This window comes from Mauremys mutica, chromosome 26 (assembly GCF_020497125.1).
Source record: "Mauremys mutica isolate MM-2020 ecotype Southern chromosome 26, ASM2049712v1, whole genome shotgun sequence".
Lineage (NCBI taxonomy): Eukaryota > Metazoa > Chordata > Testudines > Geoemydidae > Mauremys > Mauremys mutica.
In genome coordinates, this window is record NC_059097.1 from 8999521 (window position 1) to 9020093 (window position 20573).

A 20573-nucleotide genomic window follows, 5' to 3' on the forward strand; every position below is an offset into this window, starting at 1 on the left:
AACACCAATTTATTATAAAACAAAGATTGTACACACCATACATTTTTTTAACAAAATTGACTATCTTTTATAGTTAAATAAATAACCTCTTGCCTGGATTATTCACAGACACTCCCAAAGGAATGACTGCAAAGAAACCAAGATTTTTCTTCTCATAATACCTTCTTTTAATATTTATACATAGTTTTACTGCTTAATTTCCTCCAATAACTACAGAGTTAACTTTTAACTTTCCTTCTTTTAACTTCCTCAAACTGCAGTTGCCTGCTTGTTTGGGCCCAATCCTTTTTTCTTGCTACATTTTTTTTTCTCCATGGGCATAGGCATTGTTTCACTACCAATTTAGCAAGGAGGGCGGGCTTTTGACTTAACCCCCATTTATCCCTTTACATACACACATTACATCTTGATGCATTTTATTTAATAATATTTTTTCTATGTCCGGACTTAATACAATCCTCCTCTGAGGCGGTGACAACCCCTCAGCACTGGTACATTGTAAGAAAGAATAATAGCAAGGCTACAGACAACAGGAAAGATAGAGAAAACAACAGCATGAACAGCACAGTAAAATTCCTCTCTCGGTCTAGTTTGAGAGAGGGTTTACTACACTTTGGGAAATGGTCTTGCTGGGTTTAGGCAAAATTTCAGCCAGTTGGGCAGCCCCAATGTGCCCAACCTGGTTGGCATGATCAGCTCACAATGCCCACAGGGAGGGAGAGACCTTAACCAGCTGTTCCTGTTGCTCCTTTAGAGTGTCCTGAAAACCTGCCAGGACCTCATTGTGAGTGGGATCAGACACATCTAGATACATACCATTTGGGGTACAGCAGATTGCACAATTTAATTCACAACGCAAATCTTTTGATATTTCTTTCCCTCAGGACCAGTGGAGGCTGCGCAACAGCTCCCTGCCTACTTTCTAGGACCATAATTTGGGTATATATACGTGACTGGAGTGCCCTTCTCTGGCATGGGAATCTGCTTAGATTCCCCCTTGCCCCCATTATGGATACCGGGCAGACAATTACAACCTAGTTGACAGGCATCCCTAAAGGGCTAAATATAAAACACTTAACAGACAGGCTAGCACAGTGGACAAAACATACAACACAGGCTAGCACAGTGGACAAAACATACAACAAAACACACCACATTTACCGTGTACCCTTTGCCCCTGTCGCCATCAGTCAGGGTGTCATTCACTGGCACACCTATGGGCTGTTAGCTCCAATTACTGGCAGCTAGTTTTACAGCCCCTCCACTGTCTGCCTATTGCTGACGGGAGCCTTGGCCAACCTTATCTCTAGGGCCACTCCGGTGTTACTCACTTCCCCAGGGTTCATAGTGGCTTCTACCTCGGGGGTTCTAACCCCAAACCTATAACCGATACAAAACAACCTTCACAACACAGGCATGGCGTTGACAAGGAGTGCACCCCTGAGGTGTACAATCCTGTCAAGGTCAAAACTTCCCTCCAGGGGAAACTGCAGTTTTGGATCATTTCTGGTATACCAATTCCATTTTTCTAAATATTTTACACATCGATGACCCATAATATACGTACATATAAGCAGCAGGAGTGCCTTTGGGTGGGACCGGCAGGATTTTAGATCCTTTGGCCCCCATTCTCACCACAGCGCACTTCACTCAAGCCAGTCACACCAGGATGTTAACTCGGGGGTCACCACAGTTCTAACTAATGGCCCAACCAGGCCTGCCCTTGTTTCATGGCAGGAACACCAGGGAATAGGTCCCGAGGCTCGGGATACCGCCTCTGCCAAACCTACAGGGCGAGCGGGTAAGCGGGGGGTGGGCTAACGGAAAAAGCCCGTGGTCCCCGCACGTCCCTCTGCAGCTTTGGGCACCAGCTTTCGACCCAACGGTGCTACAGAAGCCTCAGAGCCGACGGTACGGTTTCCTGGGGCTTCCCTCCTCTCCGAGGAAGGGAAGGGAGCTTATGGCTCCGAGGGGAACAAAAGGGACTCTGCGGCCTTTTGTAAGGCAGTACTCAAAGAGCAGTCACAGGGCCATGGGGAGGTGGAGGGGTAAAGGATAACAGGATGGGGAACACACAAGCACCTCGACTGGTTAGCCACTTACCAAGGCCTGCCAGTCAGGGAAGCTTTTTAGTCTCTCATCAAGCGGGGTTGTGGAGCTTGCTTTCAGAACACCCCCGGTCACTAGTTTTCACTTTGCAGGGGGTCTGGGCGTCTTTCCACAACCAACACACTCCGGCCGCTCGGCCTTATACACACACACAGAGGCCGCACGGCCTTACACACACAGGCACGTTTCCTGGCACAGCCGCCAGGGCGAAAACTGCCCCTGGTTCCTCCCAACCTAGTGGCTCCGGGACCCCGAACGCCCAGCTCTAATAGGCGATCAGTCTCCTCCGGACCAAAAGAGCGCGGCCCGAGGCCTGGGGCGGCCGGCACAACCTGAGACTGGGGCCCACCCAGCCTGACCTGAGACTGAGACCGGAACTCAGCCTAACCCAAGGATAGGTTCCGAGGCTTGGGATACCGCCTCTGCCAAACCCACTGAGAATAGGTTCCGAGGCTCGGGATACTGCCTCTGCCAAACCCACTGAGAATAGGTTCCGAGGCTCGGGATACCGCCTCTGCCAAACCCACTGAGAATAGGTTCCGAGGCTCGGGATTCCGCCTCTGCCAAACCTACTAAGGCCTGAATAAGGGCGTCAAGGGTGTTTGACTTTGTCCCAAGGTAGGATCCAGCTTGTGACTTACCCCAGCCGGAGCCTACGGACCAGTCCTCTCACAAACCCCTCTAGAGATTTCAAAAGGTCTCTTACCTCTCAGATGGGCCCGGGGTTTGAAAGGGAACTGCTCGTGGTCCTCCGATCCAGGGATGTCATCTGTGGATCCCGGACGAGCCCCCAAATTGTTGTGGAAAAATTAACCACACAGTTGATTTTGGGTCAGACACAGCCTTGAGGCCCCTTTATTAGAATACAAATATGCATATAGGGAAGGTTAGCATGGCCCCATGCAAGGGGTCAGCTGCCTTGTCTTCAACAAATTTTCACCAAGCTTATAAAGGCTAAAACCGCAAATTAACACTTACTTAGATTTCCTTATTTGGGATACTGGTTATTATCAGCAAGCCAATCAGAGCCCCTCACCATCTTGGGGTTTTCCTGTTATTGTCCTAGATGCTCCCTGCTTACGCCATGTCCCTCTTCTTCCGTTACCTTATTGCTTACTAATATAATTTTCCAATACTGTTGTACAATAAGCTTTTCCTAACTTGTGTTTGCCCACCTATGTGCGGTTACATTGTACAACACTGTTCTGCTTAATTATGTTTCTTGCTAATGAGCTGCTATACTTAGGCCATATTGCACAACTATCCGTTGATTTTAGTTCCCTTTTCTTTCTTTGGCCTTTTGATTGCCACACAAGCTATTACAAATTTTCCTATACCATAATGTCAAGCTGGCCTACAATGGCCTGCAAAAACTTGTGCGTAGCAAGCATTGTCTGGGGTAAGCGGGACCCTGTAAAATCTCCATCACAGACTAGGGACCGAATGGCTAGGAAGCAGTTCTGCAGAAAAGGACTTAGGGGTTACAGTGGATGAGAAGCTGGCTATGAGTCAACAGTGTGCCCATGTTGCCAAGAAGGCTAACGGCATTTTGGGCTGTATAAATAGGGGCATTGCCAGCAGATTGAGACGTGATCGTTCCCCTCTATTCGACATTGGTGAGGCCTCATCTGGAGTACTGTGTCCAGTTTTGGGCCCCACACTACAAGAAGGATGTGGAAAAATTGGAAAGAGTCCAGCAGAAGGCAACGAAAAATGATTAGTGGGCTGGAGCACATGACTTATGAGGAGAGGCTGAGGGAACTGGGATTGTTTAGTCTGCAGAAGAGAAGACTGAGGAGAGATTTGATCGCTGCTTTCAACTGCTGAAGGAGGGTTCCAAAGAGGATGGATCTAGACTGTTCTCAGTGGTAGCAGATGACAGAACAAGGAGCAATGGTCTCAAGTTGCAGTGGGGGAGGTCTAGGTTGGATATTAGGAAAAACTATTTCACTAGGAGGGTGGTGAAGCACTGGAATGGGTTCCCTAGGGAGGTGGAGTCTCCTTCCTTAGAGGTTTTTAAGGTCAGGCTTGACAAAGCCCTGGCTGGGATGATTTAGTTGGGAATTGGTCCTACTTTGAGCAGGAGGGTGGACTAGATACGGTTCTAGATATGGTTCTATGCAGCCCTTCACTGCTACCCCCTGCACCACTCTCCTGTGCCCTCAACCCCTGCACTGTGCCCCCTTTGCCTCTAATCCCGGCATCCCCCTCCTGCACCCAAGTGGGGAACCTGACCTGGATGCACAAAGCAGCTGGCATTGCTGCTCGCTCCCCCACTGGACTGCTGCTCCCCCGCCCCACACAGCCCTGGGGAGAGGGGAGCAAGGAGCGACGTCAGGGCTTCCTGCACCCAGGTCACTTTCCCTGCAGGCTGTGTAAGGGGAGGGCAGGAGAGCAGCTGCTCCTGATGTCTCAGCACAGCCCAGGTGGGGAAGTGACCTGGATGCAGGGAGCCCTGGGGTGTGTGTGTGTTGAGGGGAGGATATTAAAGAGTGTGTGTATGTTGAAGGGAGTGTGTAAAGGAGAGAGAGAGAGAGAGAGAGAGTGTGTGTGTGTGTGTGTGTGTGTGTGTGTGTGTGTGTGTGAGAAGGTAGTGGGTGCCTGAGTGAGTGAGCGCGCTGTCTCTTTAAGAAAGTTCCCAGGGTCAGGAGCCTGAACTAGGCTTGTTCAGACACAAGCAGCTACCAGCAGCTCCGGCCCCAGAGAGGCAGCAGCACACGCAGATTCCCCCTGTCCCGTCACCCCAGCTCAGTGGAAATCGGCTACCTGGGTTGGGGGGAGGGGATCACCCCGCCATCAATCAGCACCTCCCCCCTGCAGAGCAGTCAGGAGGATGCTCCCAGTCGGGGGTGGACAGGGTGACTCCGGGGGTGAACGGGGGGTGGGGGGACAGGAACAGCAGCAGCTGCACACATGGAGCAGGGCAGAGAGGGCCCCTCTGCTCTGGAACAGTCACCTGACTCTGACGCTGGTCGTCCAATTTCCCCCTGCAGCTCAGGTCTCTCCCACTCCCCCACGCAGCTGCTTATCTACCTCCTGTGCCGCTTTCATCAGCCCTGCGATCCTCTCGGCAGCAGGTCAGGTGGGAATCCAAACCCTGCGCCCGGCACCCCCTTGGGTGGGGCACCCGTACGGCCCCCCCTAAAGGCCGGTCCTGGGTGGGGAGCAGAATTGATCCCCTCCACTGTCCCCTGTGGGGAAGAGTTAGGGGGAGTTCAGTCCCTGATTTTTATTTTCTGTCTCTCCAGCACTTACTTGGGTTTGTTCTCTGCCTTTCCATCCCCAATTCTGAGATTTCTCCTCTCTTCTAGCAGGTGATGGGGTGGTGAGGGAGAGCGAGGAGCAGAATCCTCACCAGGAAGATGCTGAGCTCGCCGAAGCACATGGGGAATTACTGCGAAGAGCCAAAGGGAGTGTGTCCAGCCCCCGTGAGCAGGGGAAAGCTGGTGAAAATTACCACAGACCAGAGAGAGAGCAGGGAAACCACTCAGAGGAGAGAGTGGATGAACCCATTAATTGTCAGGGAACTCACAGGGACCTCAAGGAAACTACGTCCCAGGAGAAAATCCTCACGGAAAAGCGAGAGACTACGTGTAGTGAGTGTGGGAAAAACTTCCATTACCGCTCAGCCCTTATTCGACATGAGATAATCCACACGAAAGAGAGACCCTACGAATGCTGTGAGTGTGGGAAAAGCTTCAATCATACCTCAGCCCTTAGTAGGCATCAGCGAATACACAGAGGAGAAAGACCCTATGAATGCTGTGAGTGCGGGAAAAACTTCACTCAGAAATATACCCTTAACTCTCATCAGAGAATCCACACAGAAGAGCGACCCTACGAATGCTGCAAGTGTGGGAAAAGCTTCACTCAGAGATCAGCCCTTATCTCTCATCAGACAACGCACACGGGAGAGAAACCCTACGAATGTTGCGAGTGTGGAAAAAGCTTCTCTCGGAGCTCAAACCTTACTATGCATCAGAGGATCCACACAGGAGAGAGACCTTATGAATGCCGTGAGTGCGGAAAAAGTTTCAGTCAATTCTCCTCCCTTATCTCTCACCAGAGAGTCCACACAGGAGAGAGACCCTATGAATGTTGCGAGTGTGGAAAAAGCTTCTCTCGGAGCTCACACCTTACTATGCATCAGAGGATCCACACAGGAGAGAGACCCTATGAATGCAGTGAGTGCGGGAAAAGTTTCACTCACCTCTTCTCTCTTATCTCTCACCAGAGAGTCCACACAGGAGAGAAACCCTATGAATGCAGTGAGTGCGGGAAAAGCTTCTCTCGGAGCTCAACCCTTGTTACACATTACAGAGTCCACACCGGAGAGAGACCATATGAATGCTGCGAGTGTGGGAAAAGCTTTACTCATAGTTCAGGCCTTTCTAAACATCAGAGAATCCGTAAAGGAGATAAACTTCATAAAAACCTTCTCTAGAGCTGTCAGGAGATTTTTTCTTTAATTCTTTTGACAGTTCCCAAGTAGTGAGTGTTAAGGCTGTTTGCATCTTTTGCACACTGTAGTCCCTCAGCTCCCACACATGAGCTTTTGAAGCTCGCCCATCTTTGGGGTGGATCCTGTGGTCCTTTGTATCAACTCCATTGTCCTGCGAGTCATGGGAGTGGGTGTCCTTTCTACCAGGAATGTCATCACCCCAGGTGGGGGAGATGGGGGGTGTCTTCAACCAGCTACGTTGAGATAAAATCTACCTGGGTCTTATCACTGTGGTTGTCATGGAGTTAGCTAGCTTGAGTTCACTTTCCTGATGTAAAAAGAGAACTATTCTTGCACTAAAGACATGGGCCATGGATAGTCGGTGGAGTTATCTTGCACATTTCCTCCTGTCTGAGCTAACCATCATCACATTTCCTTTTCTAAACAAACCTGGAGATTCACATTTATACTCCTCCTCCCAGTGCAAAGTTATTATTAGAGACGTCAAGTTCCTCTTTGAGGAGAGATTGTCTCATTCCCAGTTGTTCTCACATTACCCTGGATTGTGCAGGGTAATGGATTGTGCAGGGATTGGATTATTTTGTTGACTTTTTTTTCTCATTTAAAATATATTTAAATATGAAGAAGAGCTGGAGCAATGTCAGGGAAATAAGGGTCATTTTAGGCTCTGTGACACTGGAAGGAGATGGGGCGACTCAGACATTCCATCCTTCCCCATCACCCCAGAACTGTTACCTTGTGCCTGAGCCATACACAGTTCACCCCTTCGTATTCCTTCGCTTCCCAACGTGTCTGGTGGAGTCATGTTCTTGGCTGTCCATGCTTGGGAATGGTGCTTGTCCACGTCTTTGATCCTAAATCAGAATCAGTCTGGCAGGAGATGAAAGTGTCAGACTTGGAAGGGGATTTCAAATGGATCCCAAGCACCGTTCAAATCCCCTTTTCCCTCAGTGGCAAAGCTGCTTCTGGGAAGGTCGGCTGTTTTTTCTCCCGTTATGAAGGTGCTAAAACTCCTGTAAATAACACTAATGAGAGAGGTATTAGAGGGGTAGCCGTGTTAGTCTGGATCTGTAAAAGCAGCAAAGAATCCTGTGGCACCTTATAGACTATCAGACTTTTGGAGCATGAGCTTTCGTGGGTGAATACCCGCTTCGTCGGATGCATGAGAAAGCGCTGGGTGAAGCAGGTTTCAGTGGATCATGGGAGAGAATCTCATCCTGATTCTGAGACATCAGATGTAACCTAGTCTGGAATTTCACTTTAAAATTAAAATGAAAGTGTCTTCTACCTCTCTGTTATATGGGTTTTCTATCTTTCATGAAGGCTCCTTGGTCATATAACTGCATGTTAGTTTTGTTTGACAGAATGTAGCTCAGATTTTTTGGGAAATTTCAGACAAATTACCATTTTTTTACTTCAGGTTTGTTTTTCCCCCTATTCCTGCATGATGACATGGAGAAAATTCAAATGCAGTTCAGTCAACAGGAGAGAATACTCCAAGCTGTTGGACATATTATCAAAGAAACAGTCGTATGTTTAAATCTCCACTCTGGAAAGGTGAACAGCAGCAGACCCCAAATGGGTGCAACTGACCGAAGTAAGTGCACAGGGTAGTTCAGTTGTTTAAGGCCTGGTCTACACTAGGACTTTAATTCGAATTTATCAGCGTTAATTCGAACTAACCGCTCAACCGTCCACACCAGGAAGCCATTTAATTCGAACTAGAGGGCTCTTTAGTTCGAATTTGGTACTCCACCCCGGCAGGTGGAGTAACGCTAAATTCGACACGGCTAGCTCGAATTAGGCTTGGTGTGGATGCTAATCGAACTTAGTAGCTCCGGGAGCTATCCCACACTGCACCACTCTGTTGACGCTCTGGACAGCAGTCCGAGCTTGGATTCTCTGCCCAGCCACACAGGAAATGACCCGCGAAAATTTGAATTCATTTTCCTGTCTGGGCACTTTGAATCTGACGTTCTGGTTGCACATCGGGGCGAGCTCCGCAGCACCTGCAACGATGCAGAGCTCTCCAGCAGAGGAGTCCGGGCAATCCCAGAATAGAAAGAGGTCCCCAGCATGGACTGACAGGGAAGTCATGGATCTGATCGCTGTGTGGGGCGAGGAGTCTGTGCTCTCGGAGCTGCGCTCCAGCAAGCGGAACGCGAAGACCTTCGAGAAGGTCTCGAAAGCCATGAAAGAGAAAGGATACAGCCGGGATGCGATGCAGTGCCGCGTGAAAGTCAAGGACCTAAGACAAGGGTATCAAAAAGTCAGAGCGGCAAACGGACGCTCTGGAGCACAGCCCCAGACATGCCGCTTCTACGAGGCACTGCATGCCATTCTAGGTGGGTCTGCCACAACTGCCCCACCAGTGACGGTGGACTCCGAGGACGGAATAGTGTACCGGGACAGTTCCTCCTCGATGTTCGCCGATGGGGAAGCTGAGGAAGGGTCTTTTGAGGACGGCGCAGGCGACAGCGAACACACTCCCGCTTTCCCTGACAGCCAGGATCTCTTCATCACCCTCACAGAGATCCCCTACCAACCCTCCCCTGCCGTTAACCCGGACTCGGAATCAGGGGAAGGATCAGGCGGTAAGTGCTACACACGTATAAACATTTATTTTTTGTAACATTGTTATAGAAAAAATAGAAACTGTATTTACAAAATTCTAAATATTAAACTATATGAAGAGAAGGTCCACACAAATAGGGATAGAAAAATAATCCTCTAGCGACATTTCCACGAAGGTGTCACTCAGTTCCTCGCAAAGCCTCCACATGAGGTTCGTCGGAAGAGGTGCCTTGTTGGGCGCTCCGTGGAAGCAGACTCTTCCACGCCAGGACATCCGAATATAGAGTGGAACCATTGCCTCGACTAGCATTGCTGCATATGGTCCTGGTCTGTGCAGTGCGTCCCGTAACATCCTGTCTTTCTGGGCACGAGTGACCCGCCTCAGGGTGATCTCGTTCTGCAAATACTGCATCTAAGTAGGGCAATTAGTGTAGTGTTACTATTGTTAATGGTTTACAATCAGGTTGCATAACAATGACCCTCGCCTAACAGCCACGTGCGAGAGGCCACAGAGAACAAGCATCCATTGATCGTTCCCGTGCACTGGCGGGAGGGGCTGCAAAAGGCTCATCCTTTCTGCTTTGCACATTTCCTTTAGCAGGAGAGCACAGCTAACCACTAACTGATAAGCAGTATGTACTGTAAGGCTTACCAGGACTTTGTGCAAGAGGGATGCAGCTGTCTCCTCGCTTGTGCGCTGTCCAGTGCAATGGCGCCGCCAATGAGAGCGTATTCCGAAATCTCAGACTAGTTCTGAGATCTCCTGAGACTTGGTTCCCTCTTTGGTCTTGTTAACTGAAACTGACTAGACTGTGTTTACTGTTGGCAAACATGTATGTGTTCAAGGAAATCACCTACTTTTTCGCATCACACAGCTTCGGCTCTTTCCCGGACTGCCCCGGCATCCCCCTCGCAGAGGCTGGCTCAGATTAGACGCCGAAAGAAAAAGACTAGGGACGACATGTCCCAGGAACTGATGGCCTGCTCCAGAGCGGAGGCGGCAGAGCAGAGACAGTGGAGGGACACCCTGTGTCAGCAGCATCGCACACACATGGAACGGGAGGATAGGTGGCGGCAGGAAGACCAGCAGGCGACTCAAACGCTGCTTGGTCTAATGAGGGAGCAAACGGACACGCTCCGGCGCCTTGTAAATGTTCTGCAAGACCGCAGGCAGGAGGAGAGAGCCCCCCTGCAGTGCATCTGCAACCACCCTCCAACGCCAAGAAGTCCTGTCCCCCCCTCACCCAAAGTTACAAGAAGGAGGGGCGGTAGGGGCCGTGAGAACTGTCCCTGCACCGCAGCAGACCGCTAATGTTCGAGACACCTCTCGCGCTGTAAATTTGTACAAGTTCTTTCCTTACAGCATCAACCAGTCCCAACTCCAAGTTTAAACCCCCCACTGTGTACTACATTATTAAAAGCGGTTTGGTGTTACTCACTGTTTCCGTCACGTTTCTCGTGTCAGAAGACTTTCTGTTGGTGGGGGTGGGGGATTGTAATTGCAGTGCATAGCCCACAGTACCATAGTACAGACTTGGGTGCAGGGTCAACTGCAGGGCACACACAGACTGCAGTCACTAGGCACCAGGGTCAGTCTGTGTGGTGTATGCTGCCCCGGGTCTTTCGTTGATGTGTATGCTTGTCCAGGGTCCTGGTGCCTGCCATCCCCGAATGTAAAGGCAGGCTTCCCTTCACATGCACTTCGACCGTAGCCACGATCCTCCCCGGTGCCCTGAGCCCCAAAAAGAGCCCTCATCCAGGGGCAGATACTCACCCTTCCCCCACACCCCTCACCCCTTCCAACGCCCAAACCCACAGCCCACAGCCGTCATGTAAACCCCTATCCAAAGACGGCACCCCTCGCCCCTTCCTGCAAACCCACCCATTCCTGCAACCCTCCCCCTACATGCACAACCACCGTAAACCGTCCCCCACCCCACAGACCTATGTAGGAGCAGGAGGCTGTCCGTCCTGTTTTGGACAAGCGGTCTGTACATCAGTGCACACCTTACCCAGCACAGAATGCTTACATGTTTCAACCAAGAAACAGAAATGCAAAGTCAACGAAAGATTTATTATTAATTACTGTAACATTTCATTAGTTTTAAAACGTGCTTTGGAAGTGGGGGAAACTTGGAGAACCGGGTTTGTGAGCTCAGATCTAACTGGACACATACAGACACAGGCCCATGATCAGGCTCTCTTAAAATCAAGTGGACAGTCACAGGTTACCCTGCTCTGCGAGGAAACTCGCTTTCAAAGCCTCCCTGATGCACAGCGCTTCCCGCTGGGATATTCTCTCGGCACGGGTGTCTGGCTGATCGTAAACAGCAGCCAGGCGATTTGCCTCAACCTCCCAAGCGGCCAAAAAGGTCTCGCCCTTGCTCTCACATAGATTGTGGAGCACACAGCAAGCAGCAATAACTACTGGGATATTCTTTTCGCTGATGTCCGAGCGAGTCAGTAAGCTCCGCCATGTCCCCTTGAGACGTCCGAAAGCACACTCCACCACCATTCTGCACTTGCTCAGCCGGTAGTTGAAGAGTTCCTTTGCACTGTCCAAAGCGCCTGTATAGCGCTTCATGAGCCAGGGCATTAGCGGGTAGGCCGGGTCCCCGAGGATCACTGTAGGCATCTGCACATCCCCAACCGTTATTTTGTGGTCCGGGAAGAAAGTACCTGCCTGGAGTCGTCTAAACAGACCAGAGTTCCTGAACACACGCGCGTCATGAACCTTGCCCGCCCACCCGACGTTGATGTTGGTAAAACGTCCCCTATGGTCCACCACAGCTTGCAGCACCATTGAAAAGTAGCCCTTTCGGTTAATGTACTCGCTGGCCTGGTGGGCTGGTGCCAGGATAGGGATGTGAGTCCCATCTATAGCCCCACCGCAGTTTGGGAATCCCATCCCGGAGAAGCCATCTATGATGACCTGGACATTTCCGAGAGTCACTACCTTTGAGAGCAGTTGCTCAACGATTGCGTGGGCTACTTGAATGACAGCAATCCCCACGGTAGATTTGCCCACGCCAAAGTGGTTCGCTACTGACCGGTAGCTGTCTGGCGTTGCTAGTTTCCAGAGAGCAATGGCCACTCGCTTATGCACACTCAGGGCTGCTCGCATGCGTGTGTCCTGGCGCTTCAGGGCAGGGGACAGCAAGTCACACAGTTCAAGGAAAGTGCCCTTACGCATCCTGAAGTTTCGCAGCCACTCTGTGTCATCCCAGACCTGCAGCACTATGCGGTCCCACCAGTCTGTGCTTGTTTCCCGGGCCCAGAATCGCCGTTCCACACCATGAACGTGACCCATTGCCACCATGATCTCCACTGCCCGGCGTACCCTGCTTTCTGAGAGGTCTGCGCCACTCTCCTCACCGCGCTGCCGGAGCCTCCTCGCCCGGTTTCTCAGCAGCTGACTGTTGCAGAGGTGGACGATAAGGTGCGAGGAGTTGACAACGGCCATAAGTGCAGCGATGATCGCAGCGGGCTCCATGCTCGCAGTGATGTGGCGTCCGCGCTGTAACCGACCAGACAAGGGCGCGAACAGATTTCCCGCCGGCGCTTTCATGGAGGGAGGGCGTGATTGACGGTTCAATGATGACAGTTACCCAAAACCACCCTCGACACATTTTTTCACCCAGCAGGCATTGCGAGCTCTACCCAGCATTCCAATGGGCAGCGGGGACTGCGGGAACTGTGGGATAGCTTCCCACAGTGCACCGCTTCCAAAGTCGACGCTGGCCCTGTGAATGTGGACTCAGAAGTTCGAATTTGTGTATTTAGTATGGATACACAAATTCGACTTCATAAGGTCGAATCCACAAATTCGACTTAAGTAGATTCGAAATAGTCCTGTAGTGTAGACAAGGCCTAAGTCAATATTGTCTCAGATGATCCAGGGATAGAATTCCACAGCAAGTGATTCGGAACTAGGAAAACACCCAGGTATTTGGTTCCCAAGGTATTTGTGACCCAGTTCCTACAGGAGGTTACTCCTGAGGAGATCTCCTAGCTAATCCCAACATTTGGGAAATGCTGTCTGTGATGAGGTGCATCCACCCTGACCTGGCACTGCTAGGGTTAACTGCGCCATGTGGGCTGAAGAGGCCACACCCCCTCACCCTCTCTGGGCATGCGCCGACTGGAGACGGAGTATAAACGGGAGCAGCTCAGCCTGGGCGGACTGGGAACAAACCTATGTTGTTGGCATAGGGGGGCGGGGGGAGAGCCCAGGGCTGTGGGGGTGGGGGGAAGCCCAAGGCTCAGTTAGCAGGCTCCTCTGGCAGGGGACCCCAGGGCTGGGGTGGGGGCAGCCAAAATTTTTTTTGCTTGGAACGGCAAAAAACCTAGAGCCAGCCCTGCCTCCACGCACTGTGAGGTAGGTATGAGCGGATCATTATTATCCCTACTTGAAAGAGGGAGAAGCTAAGGCTGAGAAAGGAGAATTGACTTGTCTTAGGTCACACACACAGCCAGTGGCGGAGTTGGGAATAGAACCCAAGAGCTCTGATTTTCAAACTTACCATCGGATCTTGAATTTCAGACAGTGAATGACCTGAATAAAGTGCTCTCAGATGAGCTCCAGACCAACAACAGTGACAGTAATTATTCAGCAAGTATTTGAGCAGTTCACGATTCTCTCTAACGTTGCAGTTCTCCTCAGAGACCATTAATGCAGAGAAGCAGCAAAATTCATCAAACATAGAACTGGTTCTGACTTATTTCCTTGCTCTTAAAAGAGACCAACAAGGACCTGAGTCTCATCCCTGTCAATAACCCCCTGCTCAGCCAATCAGGGATAGAGACTGAGGACGGGAGGCTGAGGGTTCTCACCAGCGAGCCCAAAGGATGGCCCAGGTCACTGATGGGATCACTGCCCAAGCACTATTTCAGCCCCATATTTTTGGGTGGACCTCCCACAGTGGGAGCTGCAGAGCACTCCCTGCAACACACACACGCGCGCACACACACACACACACCCTACCTCCTGGTGTTGGGAGGGGAACAGGTAAAAGGACAAAGGAAGCAAGAGAAAAAGAGGAGGGAGGAAGAGGGGAAGCAAAAAGAACAAACCCTAATGTCCCCAGTGATTCTAAGGGACAAAATCCCAGGTGCAGAATAAAATTCTGCCTCCTTAAGCTCGTGTCTTCCATGCATAGAATTCAACTGTCACCAGATGGATCAGACTGAACAGCTTTCAAACCTCCAGGAGGCTCTTACCTTCTAAACAGGGATGGCTGTTTTCTAGTAAAATCACTAAAAGGGAAGGAGAAAACTCAAAAGAGGTTCCTCCTGGTGCTCACGTCCGTGAACCCGAATACTCTCTCAGTCCTCAAAGAGAGACCTGGAAAAGGAGACTTGCTGAAGCAAAACCACAGGGGTCTCTGAGGTTTCCCTGGTCCCTCGCCCCTGTCCTGCCTGGCTGATGTCAGCATCTCTCTGTGAGGTCACCACCTCCCCACCACCTCTGACCAATAGGCTGAGGTCCTGCAAAAGGCCTCCCCTCCCTTTGTGTCACTGCCACACCCCTCCCTTGCTGTGCTAATGTCCTGCCCCTGCCTAGGCACTTTGCAGGTTTGAGCTACTCCCTGTGGATCATCCAACTCAAGGAGCATTCGTTCTAGGCAGCAAGCCAGCTAGACAGGGAAACATCAGACACTGCTCCCAATGCTACACTCAGTTTTTTCAGAAATTAGTCGACTTTATGGCCAGAAGAGACCATTAGAGCATCTAATCTGACCCTCTGCATATCACAGGCCTCCTGTAGGACACAATAGCTACTTTTGAGGCAAACACATTCCAGAAAGGCATCTAGTCTTCATTAAATGACATCAGGAGATGGAGAATCCACCACTTTCCTTGGTAGCTTGTTCTTGTGGTGAATCATCCTCGCTGTTTGAATTTTTGTGCCTTAGTTGTAATATGAATTTGTCTTTCTTCACCTTCCAGCCATTGGGTCTTCTTATGCCTTTCTTTGCTAGATTAAAGAGCCCTTAAATACCCAATCTTTTCTTTCCATTAAGGCACTTCAATTAAGTCACCTTTCAATCTTCTTTTGATAAGCTAATCAGGTTGAGCTCTTTCAATAGCTCACTAGAAGGTATTTTTTCCACTCCTCAGAACATTAGGTGGCTCTTTGCTGCCCCAGCTCCAATTTCACAACATCTTTTTCAAATGAGGACACCAAAACTGGAGGCAGTATTCCAGTATCAGTCTCACTGATGCTGTGTCACCTCCTGTGATGTTATTGACATAATCTGTAACTGTATAGATCACCATTGCGACCACTGTTCTATATTTGCAGCCAATATTACAGAGAAGTGGTCGTGTAAGGGGTCTATGGAGAGGTTCTGATTGGCTGATTATAATGATGCTATCTCTAGATGGGTATCATTTTTTTGTAGTTGACATTATGAATATTGGCTCTATGCTGCCTGTATTTCAAACTTGTGCTCTGCTTCAGGGAATGATACCTTTTGTTTAATTGATGAAAACATAAACTAGACACTTAGAGGATTGGAACTGATTTCAGCTGATGGACAGGTTTGCTAGGTTTTTATGCATTTGGACAGCAAAATGTTGAGTGTTCACATTCATTTCAAGCATCCTCGTATGGTGGAGCTCCTCAACATAATGGAGAATGGAAATGATATTTTTTTTAAGAGGGCACCTGGGTTTGAACAAAGGACTACTTGATCTGCAATCAAACACTCTACCACTGAGCTATACCCCCATTACAACAGGAATAGGGAATCGTGATCTCCAGGACTTTGAAGGACAGACCCTGCTTCATCGAGCTCCTTTGCCATTCCCAGACCAGAGGTGGTTTTAAAAATGGGGTTTGATTAAACTTCTTAAATGTGGTGAACACCACAGCTTGCACACCCACTGATATAGCTTCTCCCCATGACAGAGCTGCCACCTCCTGGGGAAGTGGATTGACTACACCAACAGGAAAACTCTCCCCCCTCAGCATGGAGCAGTGGTTCTCAAGCTATGGGTCAGGACTGCAAAGTGGGTCGTGACCCTGTTTTAATGGGGTCACCAGGGCTGGCATTAGACTTGTTGGGTCCTGGGGCTGAAGCCAAAAGTCTGAGCCCCCCCCACCGAGGGCTGAATCCCTCAGGCTTTGCCCTCCCCCCACTGGAGCTCAGTTCCCCCCCCAAGTGGAGGGGCTTGGTCCCTTTTTCCAGGGCTACGTATTAAGTTATTTTGGAAGAAGGAGGTTGCAGTGAAAGGACATTTGAGAAACCCTGGCATAGAGCATCTCCATTACTGAGCTGCAGCAGCATAGACTCACTGTTTGAAACATTGACCTGGCCTTAGCCTCTGAATATGTCTAGGCTTGGCTCCCTATGGCACTGTTGTGATCAGACCCTGGAAGTACAGCCATGGAGACACCACACTCCAGCCTTGCCTAGCTGGCAAAGATCAAACCTTCGCAGAAAGGCACCCATGGTTTTCTAGCCCAGCTACCTAAGGCCTCAGCCACAACCAGTTAACACAGGGGCCTTTCTACACTCTGGTTCTGTTCTCACTGAAGGGTCATTACAAATTGTTTGCTCAGACCAGCTTCCCCCTGCACACTCACTGCTGTGCAGCTCTGTAAGTGTGGCCATGGCTGAACCGCAAGAATTCCTGCCCATTTCCCTACTGGCTGGAGCATGATTAGAGTGTGTTTGTTGTTAATGATGTTGCTGTAGATTGTTCATTCCCTGCCTTGGCAATTCAGACAGTCCCTTTTCCCGTTGTATCGCCAGCACCTCTGTGAGTCCCATAACAGAGGCAGGTTTTCTCTGGGCACTGAGATTTTTGAGGGCGTTGGTGGCTCCTTTCTTTCCTCACCCTGGAGTAAACTCAGCTTTTTATTCCATCCTTGATGACTCATGGAATAACAACAGCAGCATGAAGAGGAGAGTGAATATCTCACTGCCAGGGGGAAGGTGGACGCATTCCCTCTGTCTGACCATTGCAGGAGAGAAGGTTTCAGTGGAATCGAATGCCCTGGCTCAGACAATAGACACAGGGAGGTTTTGCTGTTCATGGATCTGTGCAAAGGAAATTGTGTGTCTGTGTGAAAATGAGGAGGGATATGAAATGCCCACGTGGTGGAGCCTAAGGCAAAAGGGAACCCTAGAGGATTAGAACAGGATAAGTTCTCAAGCAACATGTTTCTTACTTTGCCCATCTGTTAGTTTTGATTATCATCGATGGGAAGATTTTGCCATTGGGTTGTGTGTTTACACAGAAATTGACATTTACCAACAAATACGTAATTCTTCCAAGCCTGCCGGTGGTGAGTTTAGAGGGACACACTCACTCTTCCCACCCCCCATGCCAGGCCCTTGCTCTCCAGAATGTCAACTTCCCACAGAGCTGGGATCCTTCCCTCATCTCCCCACAGACCACTGCCCCACCCCCACTTCTGGGGTCCCCTTCCAACACTGTCCAACTCCCCTGCTGGCAGGATCCCTTCCCATTCCTTTCATTTCCTGCCTCCTCCTCTGAACAAAAGCTCTGCATTGTTCCCACACTGGGAATTGAACCCAGGCTGTCTGAGTCAAAACCAGGAATCCAGATCACAAGACCATATGGTATTTGTATAGTTAATAGCACATTTATACATTCACACCCAACAATTCAAAGTAGCCATTCAAAAAAACTTCAAAAACAGACTTCAAAGAGAAATTGCAGAGTTACAATTGATTTGCAAACTTAACACCATTAATTTGAGCTTGAATAAGGACTGGGAGTAGCTGGCTCACGACAAAAGCAATTTTCCCTCTCTTGGTATTGACACCTCCCCATCAATTATGGGGAGAGGACCACATCCACTCTGACTGAATTAGCCTTCAACACTGGTTCTCCCCTTGTACGGTAACTCCCGTCACTTCATGTTCCAATCTATATTTAGGCCTCTATCTGCAATTTTCACTCCATGCATCTGAAGAAGTGGGCTTTCTACCCACAAATGCTTATGCCCAAATAAATCTGTTAGCCCTTAAGGTGCCACCGGACTCCTCATTGCTTTTAATTCTAAGCTGATCTTAACCCTTTCAGTACCCTTACAAACTCAGATGCTTCTCACCACAGGCTGGCTGGTGGCTTTTCAGCCAGGCTCTCCCCTTTCATCAGCGCTTCAGTTGCTTGGTGTGGGGGTGTCTGTAGATGTAGGTGGCAGAGAGAGATAAGGCCTGGCAAATGTCTCTCCTTTTATCATGTTCTTTCTTCCCTCATGGCTTTGCCCCGCCCTTGTTCAGAGTCAGGTGAGCATCACTGCATCTCTCCAAGCAAGTCTGAGCAATTCCCCTGGGGTGTCCTCATGCAGGTGAGTCATTGCATTGTAGCTCCCTTGCTGGACAATGGCTGCCGATGGGTTGTTTGACACCCTGTCCGGGTGTTGGTTACTTTCCTTGCTGTTGCCACTGGGGAGCTAATATTTGGCTGACTCCCCCACCTTGCAGCACAGTGACAACCACACTGCACAATTCTCATGACTTCATATGCATGAATGGTATACATCTATGGGTAGAGAAATGACTTTCAGCCGATCATATCCTTTCCCTGATGCTCTAAAACCAGGCAGAAACATGCTGGCTTCCTTTTGCCAGATCCCCTTGCTGTTCAGGAAGATGCTCCTCCTTCTCCTATTGGCCTGTCCCTGGGATAACTCCAACCCCTGCATGACAGAGGGTGCTGACAGCAGTGGAGAAAGCACCTTGGCATCAGGCTGGAGAACGTAGAGGAGTGCGGTGTATCACCTTTTGGAGGCTTGTGGCTTGGCCTCCTCTGCTGTTGGAGGTTGGCCGGTGGAGGCCGGCTCTTCCTGCTGGCCTCCTCTGCGTGACTTGCCAAAGGAGGAAGTGAGGCAGGAATGGGGCAAAAGAGGAAAGTCGAGCTGAGGAAGGCAGGGCAGAAAGTAAGCACATCATTGCAGCTAAGTGGGGTTAGTAGAGCATCACCATTTGTTCTGCAAAGCCGGGGGAGGTGCAGTTGGCTGCTGGGAGGCAGAATCCTGTGCCTGCCTCTTGGCTTCCCAGGGATGGCTCCTTGCAGCCCAGGAGAAGCGGGGTTCTGGGGGGAAGGAAAAGCAGCAATGGCGAGGCTGAGTGGGCTCCTTTCTGGCCAACATGGTGGGCTGTGGTGGGTCTGGGAGTTGCCTGTAAGCCATAAGTGGACTTGGTGCAGTGAAAACCGCTGCTCCATTCTGGCTGACCTGGGGGCGCCATTGATGACATGGGAGTGGGGGCAGGGCGCTAGCTGTGAGCAAATGGGATCCAGGAAGCCCCAGCCTGCCCCTCCAGGGGCCAAGTCGTCTTCTTCTCTCCTGCCATGGGGAGCCCGGCCTAGAGCCTGCCCAGCATGTGCTGCAGCTCGAGCATTAAGCCTTCCTGTGTGGCCTGTGCTGGAGCTGACCCTGGACCCTGTGGGGCACTGTTGGGGGAAATCCCGACTGCAAATAATTCTGGCCACAAGATCAACCCATTGGGTCGAATGGGGCAAACTGGAGGCCTGGTGCCTTAGTCTGTGGGGCCAGCAGGTCAAGCCATTTTCCTGCATGTGGGGGAGGCAGCCGCTGTGGTTCGCCCTTCCTGCTCCCTGCGCTGCTGCACCCTAAAATCCCTGTCGGCCAGCAAGATGGGCTGGGAGCCTGGAGAGAGGAGGCAAAGGGGTGGCCCAAGCCCCCTCGGCCACTGCCCCTGCCCCCGGCAGCCCACAGAGACCTGATGCCTCCCCAAGTCACACACGGAGATGTGCCAGCAGTGCTAAGGCGGCTCCCTGCCCACTCTGCCCCCTCCCTCCCTGCCACACTGCTCCTGGAAGTGGCCGGCATATCCCTGCAGCCCTGAATGCAAACGCCACAGCTGACCCGCCCCCGTATCCCACTGCCTAGGAGCCACTGCCGGAGGGGAGTGTGTGCCAGTCACTTTGGGAGCTGTGCTGCCCGAGGTAAGCACCTCCACCCCCGACCACCTCCTGCACCCCTACCCCTGCCCCAGCACAGAGGCTCCCTGTGTCTTGAACAAGCACTTTCAAGGATTGGCCAAGAACTTCTGCTCTGTTTCTGTGAAAGAGACACAAAAAAGGGAGCCCAACGGACAAGTTTAGTTCGCAAGCACAAACTGGCAGGGCCAAGCCTGGATCTCTCAGTTACTCAGAAGGCTCTTCAGCCAGCTCTTCCCAAAGGCCAGTCTCTAGAGGCTTTTGTGACATGATGTACTTCAAAATAGCTCCCTGTAGCTCACATAGTCATCATTCATATATGGCTGTGATATGTCCTACGAACCATTCCATGTAAGTTATCATAAGAAAAGTCATGATCTGCTGAAATCGGTTATTCTGTCCAAATATGTATAGCATGAGGGTGTGTGAAGTTATGCATTTTGCTGTATGGTTGTTACTGAAATAGGCTATAATTTTGCTAGTG

General features: G+C 50.5%; 1 protein-coding gene across 1 annotated transcript in view; it reads left to right on the forward strand.

The window, feature by feature from the left end:
* LOC123356634 (zinc finger protein 665-like) overlaps positions 1 to 20573 on the forward strand; it is a 638684-nt gene that overhangs the window by 90370 nt on the left and 527741 nt on the right. Inside the window, exon 6 of the mRNA XM_044999990.1 lies at positions 5707 to 6494. Coding sequence (XP_044855925.1) covers positions 5707 to 6494 — 788 coding nt within the window. The remainder of the gene's footprint in view (positions 1 to 5706; positions 6495 to 20573) is intronic.